The sequence below is a fragment of the Argentina silus genome, assembly GCF_951799395.1.
Source record: "Argentina silus genome assembly, chromosome: 20".
Lineage (NCBI taxonomy): Eukaryota > Metazoa > Chordata > Actinopteri > Argentiniformes > Argentinidae > Argentina > Argentina silus.
In genome coordinates, this window is record NC_139674.1 from 7,300,589 (window position 1) to 7,314,289 (window position 13,701).

General features: G+C 47.8%; 1 protein-coding gene across 16 annotated transcripts in view; it reads right to left on the bottom strand.

Annotated features, from left to right (window-relative positions):
• Positions 1–12,418, bottom strand: part of kmt2e (lysine (K)-specific methyltransferase 2E) — a 29,345-nt gene extending 16,927 nt beyond the window's left edge. For 14 of the 16 annotated variants that reach the window (XM_083691778.1, XM_083691774.1, XM_083691777.1 and 11 more), the window contains exons 1-2: positions 11,950–12,416; positions 1,911–2,095 (exon numbers count right to left, since the gene is read on the bottom strand). In XM_083691778.1, the coding sequence (XP_083547904.1) occupies positions 1,911–1,981 (71 nt within the window). In that variant the 5' untranslated portion in view covers positions 1,982–2,095; positions 11,950–12,416. Of the gene's footprint in view, positions 1–1,910; positions 2,096–11,949 lie in introns of all 16 variants that reach the window. The other 2 variants (XM_083691773.1, XM_083691775.1) reach the window with 2 other exon arrangements.
• Between the last annotated feature and the right edge of the window lie 1,283 nt (positions 12,419–13,701).

Sequence of the window (13,701 nt, forward strand, 5' to 3'; positions counted from 1 at the left end):
GAAAGCAGAGGGAGGGACAGAGCACGAGATAACACAGAGCTGGAACGGAGGTTTCAATTAAACTGACAGCGAGCTCGGCATGTGCTAATCGCAGGCTCACAGCTCAAGAGAGTGCTTAATATGGAACTGAGATCATTCACACGCACGGAGTACCCACACATACGCGCCTGCGCCTGCGCGCGCACACACACACACACACACCTGCAGAGAAGCTGAGAGGTGGCAGAGGGATGAGTGTGGAGGAGAGAGAGAGAGAGAGAGAGAGAAAGAGGAAACAGAGGAAGAAAGCAATGCTGCACAGCCAGAGGCAACGCCTTCACTCCAAAAGTGCTCCCACTCACTGCCATGGCAACGCACCATAGCCGTGCGCACGCACACACGCCGTGTCACCGTGTAGCGAGAACCACACACACACACACCGCCGCCGCACGCAGCATGTATGTACACACAAACACACACACAGTTCCTAGGGTTAGGACTCTCTGCTAGTACGCTCATGCTAACCGTAACCCTATTCAGTCCACAGGAGGTACTCTGACTGGGGCTGAGGGCGAGTGTATCTGTGGACCTGGACCACTCCAACAGTGGTAAGGTAGGTAGGTGTGTGTGTGTGTGTTATAAAGCCAGCTCTACCTCTCTGTACTGTGGAGTGATGAAACCTGCACAGCAGCAGGTGGAGGACCCATTTCAAGCTTGTTAAATGCTTTTGACTAAATCTGCAGCGGGCAAGCGAGCAGACGCAGGGCGGAGAGAAAGAGAGCGGGAGGGAGGGAGAGCAGAGAGCTTTAACCCGCCCCTGTGAGCAGAAGGGCCCTGGGCTGAGACGCAAACCTAAAAAAGAGCTCACTGGAGGGAGGTGGAGGGACCATTTAAGACGCCTTAACTGCGTGAGGGCCACCTGTCACTCAGCCCTGTGGCCATGGAAACGGCCCCTGCGCAGTGCGGAAGGGAGGGACATTAGTGGAGGCTACCATGGCAACACAAGCTGTCGTTGCCACAGCTCCAAAGGCAGGGGAGGACGCTGGCCCATTTAAAGGGACAGGAGCCCTCTAAAAGGCAAATGTGTCTGTTATTCTCTAGAAAAGAGGAGCAGAGGGGACCTCTTTCTTATTTGTCTATAACACCGTGCCAATGACCTTGTCGTTATTTCGAGGGAAATTCTCCTTCAACCCAGAGAGACCGGGTGACACTGTATCTGACACGTTTCAACCGACTTTTTATTGATGTTTTGCTTCACGCAATTTCATGCATAGACTATGCAAAGCTACACTCACAGGTAGCATAATACATGTTTTTATTCCAATGACAGATCCTCCTGTTGTTTACAGAAAAGCATCTCGACAAAGCTTGTTGTCCCATATGGATGTTCCTCAGATTGATGCCAGTCGTACTGTGTGGGCAGATGTAGTTAACAGCTGAACATTGAGAATGTCTATGTTAGGAGTGATGGCTGTACTCTGTGTGTGTGTGTGTGTGTGATCAATGGCAGCAAACAGGGATCGAGCAGCACTGTCCATTACAGGAGACACCAGTGTTCACCCTGTCCCCACACATCGACCCCTGTCTGCCCTCCCATTAACGGTTATCATCTATAAGTGGAAGAGGAGATCAATGCACAGGGTGGGAGAGAGAGAGAGAAGGAGAGAGGGGGGGGGGGGGGAGTGAGAGAGAAAAGTGAGGTGCTTTTGCCAGTAAAGAGGAAATAGGGTGACAGACACAGGATGACAGGACCGAATCACAGCGAATGAGAACCGCAGGGGAGTGAAAATGAAATACTACTGACAGAGAGACAAAGTGAGAGGATGACAACAGATAGAGGGGGAGAAGGAGAGAATGAGTGTAAATGAGAAGAGGGAGAGAGAGGGGGAGGGGGGTGAGGGTAAGGGGAGAGGGGTGTGCCTAGTACTTACTCTGAGCCTGCAGCCATGTCCAGGTATGAGGTGTCTGCTGTGTCCACCCCTACTGGGATGACTATGCTCATGACGTTCTCTGCTGGTCAATTCTTGTTCTACTGAGTCCAGAGCGTGGGAGTCCAAAACACTGAGGCATGCCAGCCACAGCACTCATTGCAGACATCTAAGTGCATCCACGAGGCCTGCCAACAGAGAGAGAGAGGGGAACAGAGAGAGGGGGAGAGAGAGAGGGGGAGAGAGAGAGAGGAGACAAGGGGGTTAGCATGGTGCAAAATCAGCAGGAGCAGATGATCAGTTAACTGTGTGTCAGCCCTTCATTCAAACTGGGGGGGAAAAAAAACAGACCTCATTAAAGGGACAGTCACCAAACCTGAAACTAGATCACTCAAACTGAAAATGGGGTATTTCCGGAAGACAACATGATTCCGATTTTCAGACGTGTAAAAGTGTCGTTCGAGGCACAGACAAATGTAGTAGTGAGATAGGGAGATTCCCTGAGGGAGCCCTCTTCAACCGTGGCTACCTGAGACATTGATTGATTCAAATGGGGAACCGGAGAGATTGTAAGGTGAAGCCCGGCTTTCGTAAACTGCGCAAACGCGACCTCTACACTGACAGCCGGGAATGCAGGATGTGGCAGTGACGCTGTTCCGCCACAGGGGGGTGCGAGAGCTCGCAAAGCCGGGGGCAGCCATGAATGGAGGAAAAAACGCAACAACACAGTGAGGCCATCTTTTCATAGAGGAGCTCTCTCTCTCACACACAAAATCCTTTTACGCCGTAATTAGAGGCGTCACAAGAGGCCCCTCACTGTTTCTGGATGTGAGAGTCAGAGTGTTACACAGATAGCCATCCTCTCTCCCTCTCCCTCTCCCTCTCTTACACACACAGTCTGCCCAGCGTTGCGGGTTGAAAGATGAACTGCATTGAAAAGGTGTCAGACGGCGAACGCGGCCCGTCTCTGTGAAGAGAGACGTAGGCGGCGGCGGCGCTGGGATGAGAGGTGGCTTTGACAGCGGTGGAGGCTGGCCAGTGGCCACCGCTGCTCCCTACCAATAACACCACCACAGAGGATTAGGGAGGACTGGGGGCACGACGCCACACAACACACTCACGCTATGGTTGTGCTGAGTATATTAGAGCATGTATAAATGTCTAGAATACGTGTGTGTGTGTGCGTCTGTGTGTGGTGGCCCTGATACGGGGAGAGAGAGAGAGAGAGAGAGAGAGCTCTGCTGATAAGTGGGATTAGTGGGAGGGACAGATGCCTAGACAAAATAGGCTTGAGGTCACACCTCCGTGTGTGCGAGCACAGAGGGCCAAACAAAGGCTCTTCTCTGAGCCTGGGACTGGAAGACAACAGCAAGGAGGGAGGGAGGAAGGGCACATCAGTCACGCACAGCTACGGTCGCATTCATTTCACACCTGACACGATCCATACACACAATCACGCAGGCCGGTCTACACATGCCTACGAAGTACCAATCCTCTCTAGCCTGAGCATGTCTCTCTAGTCTCACTCTCACACACACACACACACACACACACACACACACACACACACACACACACAGTCTGTATTTCTAGGAACGCTATATTTCATCGGATGGCAAGCTGTTATACCTTTACACTCTACCTCCCCCTCTACCTATCGGGGAAACCCCTGGGAAGACGTCAGCACAGACAGACATACCCCACTCTACAGACAGACATACCCCACTCTACAGATTCAGAGAAAAATCTGAGGCACACCAATTCACCAAGAGACGATGGGCAAGAGGGCAAACAGACACACACATCCACAAATGATTGCCAGTGTGTGGATTGTGAATGAGACCTGGAGCCTGGACCAGTCTATGGAGTGCAGAGAGCCAGCAGCACCGGCCAGAGGCTCACAGAGACGACAGCTGTCAACTTCAGGGCTAATTAATAAGAGTGTGAGGACCCCAGTGTGTGTGTGTGTGTGTGTGTGTGTCATCTCAGGCAATTTGTCTGTTGTGCACATCTCCTCAATTGAGCAGCAATCAAGACATTTACTTTACTAGACCACTGAAACATCTTTACACCCCCTTTAAAACAGCAGGATTATATCACAGCAAAGCTGTGTATGCTCCATTAACAATGGAATCCAATTGTTGGTGGAACATTACCCTGAACAACGGGGTAGTTAGCCAGAACACCGAAAGGACATGAAACCCTTCTGTATTATTATCTCAAAAGGCGCAGTATGTTTGAGTGCAATAAAATCGCTTCCTTCGGAAACAGTCGGCCTGTTTCCAGTATTCAGTGTTCTTCTCTGCCACAGCCAGGGAATCCTGCTGTCACTGCTCAGGAATGCACGCACACACAGACAGATAACCCCCCCCCCACACCCCGCGCTCTCTCTCTCTTCCCGACCCTTACACAAATTCTTTAACTGGGAGGCACACACAGCCGTGCGCACAGGCACTGCACCGCAGCCAGACACATTCAAGACTGACAAAGGGGGGTGGTGGGGTGGAGGGGGGTGGGTGGAAAAAGAAAAACAAGTACAGTAGAACATTCCTCACTCAATCTGAGCACTGTGACTGCCTCCGCCGCCCCTCCCACTTCCTTTAGCAGGGCTGTCCGTCACAGCGGAGAAACGCTGCCAAAAAAAAGGAAAACCGAGAAGAAAAAAGAAAAAAAAAAGGAAAACCTTTCCCTCTCTCTCTCCCCCCGCCTCCCTCAACCCCCACTCCTCCCCTCCCCCTCTTCTGCGCCCAGTCACCCCGCCCAGCCGGATTTCTCTCCCTCCTCTCTGCACTTCCTAAATAAACCTCAGAGCATGGAGGGGAAGGGTAGTGCCGCAGACACGGCTCCTAATTACAAGGAGGTTGGGAGAGGCCATTTAAAGCCACCTTCAACCAGATCTTCTGCCGTTATGGAAACGGAGTGAGAGAGGTGGGGAGTGGGGGGGGGGTTGATCTGTGAGGGGAGGGTTAGTACAGGAGGGGGAGAGAGAGAGAGAGAGAAAGAGACGCAGCAAAAAAAAAGAAAAGAAAAAAAGAGGCAAAATACTAGTCACAAGGGGGCAGCTGTAGCACTCTTGTTCCCCTCTCTTTTCCTCTCTCTCTCTTTCTCATGTTTTCCCCTCAGAGTAGAGTAGAGCGGGGCACAGAGCAAAGCCCAGTCGCCCCCACCTCCTTGGTGAGGACACAGTCACGTCATTGTGTGGGGAATAACTCTTTTGAAGACAGGCCCTCACTGAAGTCAACAGGGAAAACCCACACACACACAAACGGACACACACATGGCACGCACACACGCTCCCTCTCACTTCTGTTCCTTGACGACGGCGCTACGTCAGAGCTTTGTTTTCATTCTCGTTTTTCCGTGGCCAAGTCTCGTCTCTTTGAGTTTCTGCTGGGAGAGATGGAAGGAGAGCGGGATTCCAGCTGAAGCTCAGCAGCCTCCCTCCCAGCAGAAAACACAGCGCTGACGTGACTTCGCACCATCTTCATAGGCTGAGTCATCGCAGCAGCCAGCCATATAAACACACACACAAATAAAAGACATGAGTTCATATGTACACAGGAAGAGCCACAGATGGAACGTAACCCTCCTATTCACAGGGCCCACAGTGGGACACACTGCATCTGCCCTGTCCTTCATAAATCACTGTGCCCAAGCTGCCAGCTCTCCCTCTGTGCTTTATCTCTGAAGGTGAAGCCATACATCACTACAACAGGAGGAAGTAGGGATGTGTGTGTGTGTGTGTGTGTGTGACAGCTTGTGCAGCACTATTTTGCCATTAAAAAGAAAAGGAGCGCACAGAGTCCTCCGTTGTTAATGTGAAGTTACCATTGATAACCAATAGCACGGCAAACTACAGAGGCCAGTTCCCAGGTCCACTAAAAGGCATGAGGAGAGGCCGATATTGCTGTGTCCACAGCCACGCTCTGCCGAGCACACTAACCAGCACCAGCAGACAATAATGGCCCCAGGCCAGCACGGCCGGGCAGCTGACAGGGGAAGGAGGGGGGGGGCAGAGGAACGACAACCTACCCTCAAGGCTAGTCTGCGCATCCCCTTCACACAGTGGGCATGTACCCTGTCCCTCAAACACACCCACACACAGTTAAGGATCTCCAAAACAGGCTTGTTGCATCTCCCATGATCTCAGGTCTGGGCAGGCAGCATCCAGGGCTTCAGGGAGCTGTGACAGCTGGGCTGGGGCAGCCCTGCTCTGAGTAATGCCTGCTCAGAGAAACCCCCAAGAGCACCACTCTCCCAGCGCAGTATGCACTCTCCTCCGCCTCTCTGAGCAGCAGTCTGGCCAGGGCACAGGCTCCACTTGACATTCTTAAATTAGATAGGGATGACTGACGACAAACAAACTCATTGATTCACTTCTAGATAACCATATCTGTGCGTGTGTGTGTGTGTGTGTGCATATGTAAAAGACTGAGCCTTGTGTATGTGATGGTCTCTGTAGCTTGAATACTACTCCAGTCGTCTGAGTGTGAGGGACAGGCGCAAATGCTGCTTTTCCATGCTTGGTGTTAATCGCAGTATTCGGAGACCCATCGTACACCACTGTGTTTGTGTGTCTGTCTATACGCGTGTGTGTGCGCATTTGTCTGTGTTTCCATAGGGAAGGGGGAGGGGCCAGTTATTATCTGCCCCAGGCCAACAAAACAGGGAGAGCCACTCAACCCCCATTATAGGACTGTTCCATGATCGATTTCACGCCTGACTCACATCAGGCTTTACATCATCAGCACCACATCCCCACTCCTCTGGGTTAGCCCGGGCCTGCTGGGTGCTAGCGTTAGCGTGTAGCAGAGCAACAGGAAGTGGGCTAGTGGAGCAGGTCTGCTGCAGCTGCAGCACCTAGCTCCAGGCCACCTGTCGGGGAGGGAACTCGCTAAAAGGCCCCACTAAAAGGGATCGGTTACAGCGTAGCACCACAGAAATGGGTTACCTGAGCCCTGGCTACTCTCCCTCCTTGTACTTGACCCACGTGACTGAGCCAGCCTCCTCTGTGTGTTCCTCGGCGCCTGGCTCGACACAGGCAGGGCACTTGAGGCAAGGCTAGAGCTACAGAGAGAGAGAGAGAGAGAGAGTCCCACAGGATAGAGCCCCAGGCTGCTGCTGCTAGGTAGGTAGGTAGATGTGTCTATAATGATGATACATTTTCAGGATGGAGTCTGCTATTGTCTGGGGACAGGAGGAACAACACAAAAATAATGGCTTCTCTTTAAGTGGAGGAGCAGAAAGGAAGTCAATAGATTCTTACTAGCTCTGTCGAGCTGTGGCCTTTGGGTGTCCTATCTATGATGTCGATACAGCAATAAACATCCTGTGCACTCCTAGACATCCTTATGGTGGCCCACTGCCGACTGACAATTTTGAAAATACCATTTTTTAGCTTTTGGTGTGTGTGTGTGTGTACACCTGGGGTCGAGGTGAAAGGAAAGGTGCTTCACCAGAGACAGTAAGCAGGGCTCCCTGCCACACACTCCTTTGTCCCCCCGGGAGAAGAGGCAGCTCACCTCTCTCCTGTCTCTGTCAACACAGTCAGCAAACACACTGTCTCCACAAACGACACACTGCTCACCAGTGCTTCCAGGCACACACACAGCCCATCAGGTATTTACAGCTGTGAGACCATGCAGAGGGGGGAGCCACCCACCAGGGGGAGAGAGGAGAGAGCGTCGGCCCACAACCAGACATGTGTGGGTGTACGTGTGTGAGAGAAAAGGCAGTTTAATTGTATTGTGGTGCAGTAAGGGGAACACAATACTACCAGATACATCGTGCAGGGTTCCCCCCCAAAGAATGTAAGAGTGGCGCTGTGCCACCTTGAACAACCAACATTGCAAAGAGGCCACTGTCCCTTTAAGAGGAAGAGGTAGGTGGCTGGGGATTTTGTGTATTATGTATCAGCCTCTGATTAGGCACAGCAGGCCCTCTTTCATCCAGTATTCATAACCCGTCCACACAAAATGGAGACCTTTTTTTGCCGTATTCAGTTTTTTTTTTTTTTTTTACTGCATTAGCCATGTCAATACACACAGGCCTTATCTGTTGTCACATAGCCGCCTGCTGTTGTTCTGACAAAGGAACAATTCTAAACCTTGCTAACATTACTTCCTGAATCAAACCATGCCCCACAGGGACTCCATCTAGGGCTCTACTGCCTGAGTAATGTCAAGGATGTTGGGAAAATCACAAATTAATCATGAAACCATCCATTTGGTGGTTGATGACGACTCCTACTGACTATACAACGCAAGGCTGGAGGAGACGGACCGATATGCACAGCAGTCTGGATCATATTGCCATTCTGTTGACAGATGCATTTGTGAAACTTGCACCTGTTTTGTGTGTGTGTTTGTGCGCAACATTAATGACATATACAAAGACAGGGACACACAAGAATGAGTGCCTGTATCTGAGTGTCAGTCAGCTGTGGCAGTGATGATACAATTTCCTCACCTGCTCTAGAGAGGGAAGCTGCAGCAGCCTCACTGTGGTGAAAACATCTATTTGCTTCAGATAGTTGGTCCCCGACTGGCAGAGGGGAACTGAACAAACATGGCGTTCTAGCCTCCGTCAGAGCTGGTCACAAATCTGGAGATTCCTTCAAGCAAGGATTCTCTTCTTACTCAAAGCAATGGAAACATTGTGTCATGAGGGAAAGGGAAATGGAGAGAAGAAAATGACACCTTGAACCACCTTGAAACCTGCATTTCAGAAGAGACTACCAAAGTTTGTGCCACTGAGCAGCCTCCAGGTTCAGCTAGATTATACTGGCAGTGTGTGTATGTGTGTGAGGGGTGCGCTAATTTACATGGCCTTGTGGCTCTGCTAACCTTTGGCAAGTTGTGGATGTGCCAGCAGTATAACACCTTGCACATCCACAACGTTCACCAATACAGCAGACAACACCAACAGGACTAGTTATTTTGTGGAGTGATTTGATGACAGGCATCTGCTCTGAGTCTGTGAGTTGCTGGGGGGAGGGGCAAGAAGATGGCAGGGGGTCTTTGTCAATGTCAAAGGGGAATAACTGAGTCACAGTTGTTGCATCACAAAACTGACCATACCGACCTACCCCCACAATATTTGACCCTAGGCTAGGGCCACCACCCAGGCTTTTGGAGGCCTCATCCTAGTTCATCAATTAGGCCTAAAGAATTGGACGTGATGAATACATGTTCTGCTTTCACTGGAAGAGGAAGTATTTGGGTATTTCTCCAGTTAAGTCATAACCACAGTGAAATCACTCACATGTAGCACAATGAAACAATCAGTACAAATCACAGACCTAAAACTTAAAATCCTTATGATTATTGTGACCTGCCTGCTCCACTCACATCCACTAGAAGCCCCAAGCTCTCTCCTCCTCAGTCAAGCTGACCTTTCAAGTGAATCACTCTCTACTTATTAACCGTCATGCATACCCTACAAAACCTCTTTGCGGTTTCATGAACCTATGCAGTGACATTATACCACAGGGAGGGACTGGGTAGGGCCCAGTAGTGTTTGAATAAATGCAGTGAACAATCCATAGGACAAACTGTCCAAAATGGGAATGTTTTGTTGGTTCTGGACAAGAGTTGGGATTTTAATGAGACACAAAGCGTGAGTGATGTAAAAGAAGAGTGGGGGTTGCAATAAATCCCCTATTGTTCTTTTTACAAAGTGCTGCATTTTTTATCCTTTTATGTAACTCCTCAATATGACAGAATGCCAATAACAGAGTCAAATGCAGCTAACTAAAATAAACCTAACCTGTTGTAAAACGTGCTGAGTGCACCTGTATACATTCTCCATGTTCTTCGACCTCAATGCCACAAAGAGAGAATCATGATTGAAAAGCGTGTGGCATCTAATGTGATGCATGTTAGAGGGCTGATGGACACTATGTTGATACACATAGGTGATAGGAAGGCCTACGATTCTCAAACGTATAAAAAAAGCAGACATGAAAATAACGTTTTGCATCAAACATCTCACCGCCTTTATTCTTTAAAAGGCATGAAAAGCAGTCCTATTAATCTTTAGCTAGTATTGTGCAGTTGCTTGCCCGTGAGTATGTCGGCGCTGCAGTCAGCTCGACCGATAGGGGTGTGGAGGGTTGAACATAGCTATTAAATTACCACAACATCCAAACCAAGCGGCCATTTTCATAGCGCTTTTCTAAGGACAGCGAGAAAATCGTGTAACGGGGGGACCCTCGCCATGAGAAGAAAATCCCCAAGAAAGCAATCAGTCGCCTGTTTCACACATTCTAACTTAAGTATCAGTCTGTCGATACCGTCTCTGTGTTGTTATTATAAGAAAACTGGATAAACTCGTCGACCGTTTTGCCAGCAAGCTATCGCTAGCAGTTATAGAATAGCTAGGTGCAATGGCTTCGAAGAAAGCTAGCTAGCTTCAAAAGGCTAACGACGGAGCCCATTTCTCGCAAATACTAAACAAGGAGATATCTAGCTAGCTATTGTTAAATAAAAATGTTAAAAAGAGCAGAAGAGTGCTTGCTCATATCTAATTAAATAAGGTTATCAATATATTATAGTTACGCCTGGTCGCTAGAATGCGTTGCTACTCGATAAAAAACGAGCATATTACAGCTAGCTAACGCACCACCAGGTTGAACGTGTCGTGGAAAAGTTAGCTAGCTAACCTGCTAGCTGCTTAGCTAGACCACTTGACTCACATTACACTTATCTGTGGTGTGGGAAAGGCGTTTTTGAAGAAAAATAAACGATTTACTTATTTCGTTTGGTGTGTATTGTACAAGTTACCAGACGCGGGGTCTATTCTGCCATTTGAAGCTAGCTACATTGTGTCAGTCGAAGCGAGACACTATTCCCGGTTTTAGCCTGTCCCCTCCCCCCACGGTTGCAGCAGTTGAACCACATACCCTCTGAATCTAAATTAAGGGATGAAATGCATTTTGTCAGCTAGCTAGTAACAAAATAGAAAATGGGAGTTCCTCGTCCCTAACAAACGGTTCATGCACTTGAGTAATGGTAAAGGCCTGTAGTAGTTTACAAACACATTTACACAAAAGTAGCCGTGCGATTAAACTAATGTATACGTTGTCCTCCATGTGAATATTGAGCTATCAACTGGTATGATTGTTTTCTTATGAGTGACATACACCTGCGTACTTCCAAATAGATAACCTGGATACAAAAAATCGTGTAAACAAAAGCCGTGTTGTTGCAAGTCGCTTTCTGCGCAACACCACATTTTAGTGGACTTATCTGGCAATTCTTTTGAACCGAAATAAAACACATTCTGCTCCTCTCTAGTGAGTAAGAGCGCACTTCCATTCGAGATATGAAATGCGTAACAAAAGCTCAACTGAACTTAGCGGGTAACATGGCTGTATATTTCAGTACTTGGTTTTAATTGATTGACCATTGTATTACTAAAATGCAGCTTTAGACATGGTAGTGAACTAGGTAGCAGGCTGACTAGCCGTTTGGAGAAAAATATAGCGGATAGCTCGACTTAGCTAGCCAACTCCAACACACAACATACATTATGACAACTGACGTTAGCTACTGTCTCAGAACGTTAGCTGTATAGATATAGGAAAGAAAGAGGGCGAATAATTGCTCCCCCTTCCTTCATTACCAACCAATTCCGATCGCTAACTGCATTAGCAAACCTGGGACAACGTTTTAGGAGCAGTCAGCTGAATCTAAAATTCAAATACGCTAACCTTTATGACTAGCTAGCTGCTGCTAACTATCTGATTGACGTGCTAGCTGGCTAGCGGTTTTGCTACACCTTCATGGTGACGTTAATGAGATCCATTACTAGATAGCAACGTTACAGTGGCAAGCTAATATATATAACTGTTTAATGTATCGCTAATATTACTACTATATTTTATCCTCAGCATCCACGTAGCAGGTAGCAAGCTAACATTACTAGCCAGCAGCACAGCTAGCCATGAGACCAACCAAGTCAGTAATCTGATGAGATCTTCTGTTAAAACGTTGAGATCCACTTAAATGTATTCAGGGTAGTTTTAAGGCGTTTTACTTACCGTTAATGTCCACTGTAGATGCCCTGAATATAGAAACAGGGGACCTGGGTGAGACCCCCGTCGCTAGAGCCTCTACACACACAACCAAAACAATACTTCAGTCCACACTGCGGATCTATAACAAAGGTTTTAAAATGTTTACATTGATAGCAATCTTCTTGAGAGCCCTCTCCTATCTAACTTCCTTTCCTTTGGTGTTTCTTGGAACCTATTAATGACTTTTAGTCAGTTCCGAACCGTTAAAATTGTGCCCTACCTACGCCGACTGTTGGAAATTAGATCCACTCTACCCTGTCTCTTTTCCCTTTGCAAAAATGGCGGCCCTGGCAGGACTGCCGTGACTCCGCCTCCTCCACGAGCCCCCCTGCCCCTAACCCGAGCCCCGCCCCTACACCCTGCGGGGTCTACTTGCCCACGATTACAGGGGCACCGTGAGAGGAGAGTTCATTAGCGACATGCGCGTTCACGCGTTTTTAACCCTGTTCTGTAGTTTTCAGTATGTAGTTCAAGTCTCTTGTCACTGATTGTACAAGTATGCGGAATTTATGAGGGGGCAACACGTTTGTTCTTGGTAATAACTTTAATAAATAAACTCAATTGAATAATCAATCTTGTTTAATACCCAGCCGTACAGATAAATTCATAATTCCAGAATAAGGGATGCAGGGGCCATAGACCTTTACTGAGAGTGAAATACAAACTAACATCAATATGTAATGCAAGTTGAATGCAAGGCAGCTGCAAAATAGATAGGTATGGACATTCCTGTATGTGGTTTGTATTTACAACTTCTGAGCCCATATTTGTGGTTTCGTCAGATATGAGGCTGTGGAATAGTTTAGTGAACTGAATTGCAAGTGAAATGCTATTTCTTTGCAGCCAAGGACAAAGTCCTCTTGTATGTATAACTTCCTGTGGAGGAAGTTGTTGAATTGTCTGCCCTTTCCCTTCTGTTTCCCATTTTTCAGTCCTCTTTTTTTCTTTTGAAGGCAAATCTGAAGGCAAAGCTTTTTTTTATGACAATGATAACTGGCAACTCGCTACAGCTCATGGCCCATTGATTCTTGGTGGTCTTTTTTTTACCGTGTCATTTCATGAAAATTATTTGACACTGCATTGTGTCTTGTCACTTCGAGTGTCATATAACTGCTACATAGTAAAACATTGTGTTTTATGTGATCCTACATAATTCTTTTTTTTGGTTAAATTTACTCAAGATGGGACAGGCCTTGAAGTAGTACCCGAACTGAAAATGAGCACCTAAATCTGCTACCCAACTCAGGAGGCGGCAACAAATCCTTGTTATGTAACCCCCTTATACAAGATCAGTGTTTTCTTACTGAATAGAAGGTAAGGAATGCCAAATACTACTGACCAACTACAGTCAACACAAACATGTAAAACACACCACCTAAAAAATCCCTTGAGTCACAGTATTCCAGTCATGGGAATACAAGGGAATATTTGTAATCGGTCAAGACTGCAATGCGTTATACGAAAAGAGAGCTCTCTGATCGTTGCGTTCGGTTCATGCTGTGTAAAATATTTCCATGTTGTCCATTTTTCTGAATAAATGTTCATCCACACTGAAGATTTAAAAATATATTTTGTCTTCAAGATGAAACTGCAACTGTGTCCACAATAACGGCTTTACAGGGTGTCTAAAATCCGTATGACGTTATTGTACAGGGCGAAGATACAGCGAGCGGCTCCAGCAAATATTCCAGTCCTATTCACTTTACAGTTCGACCT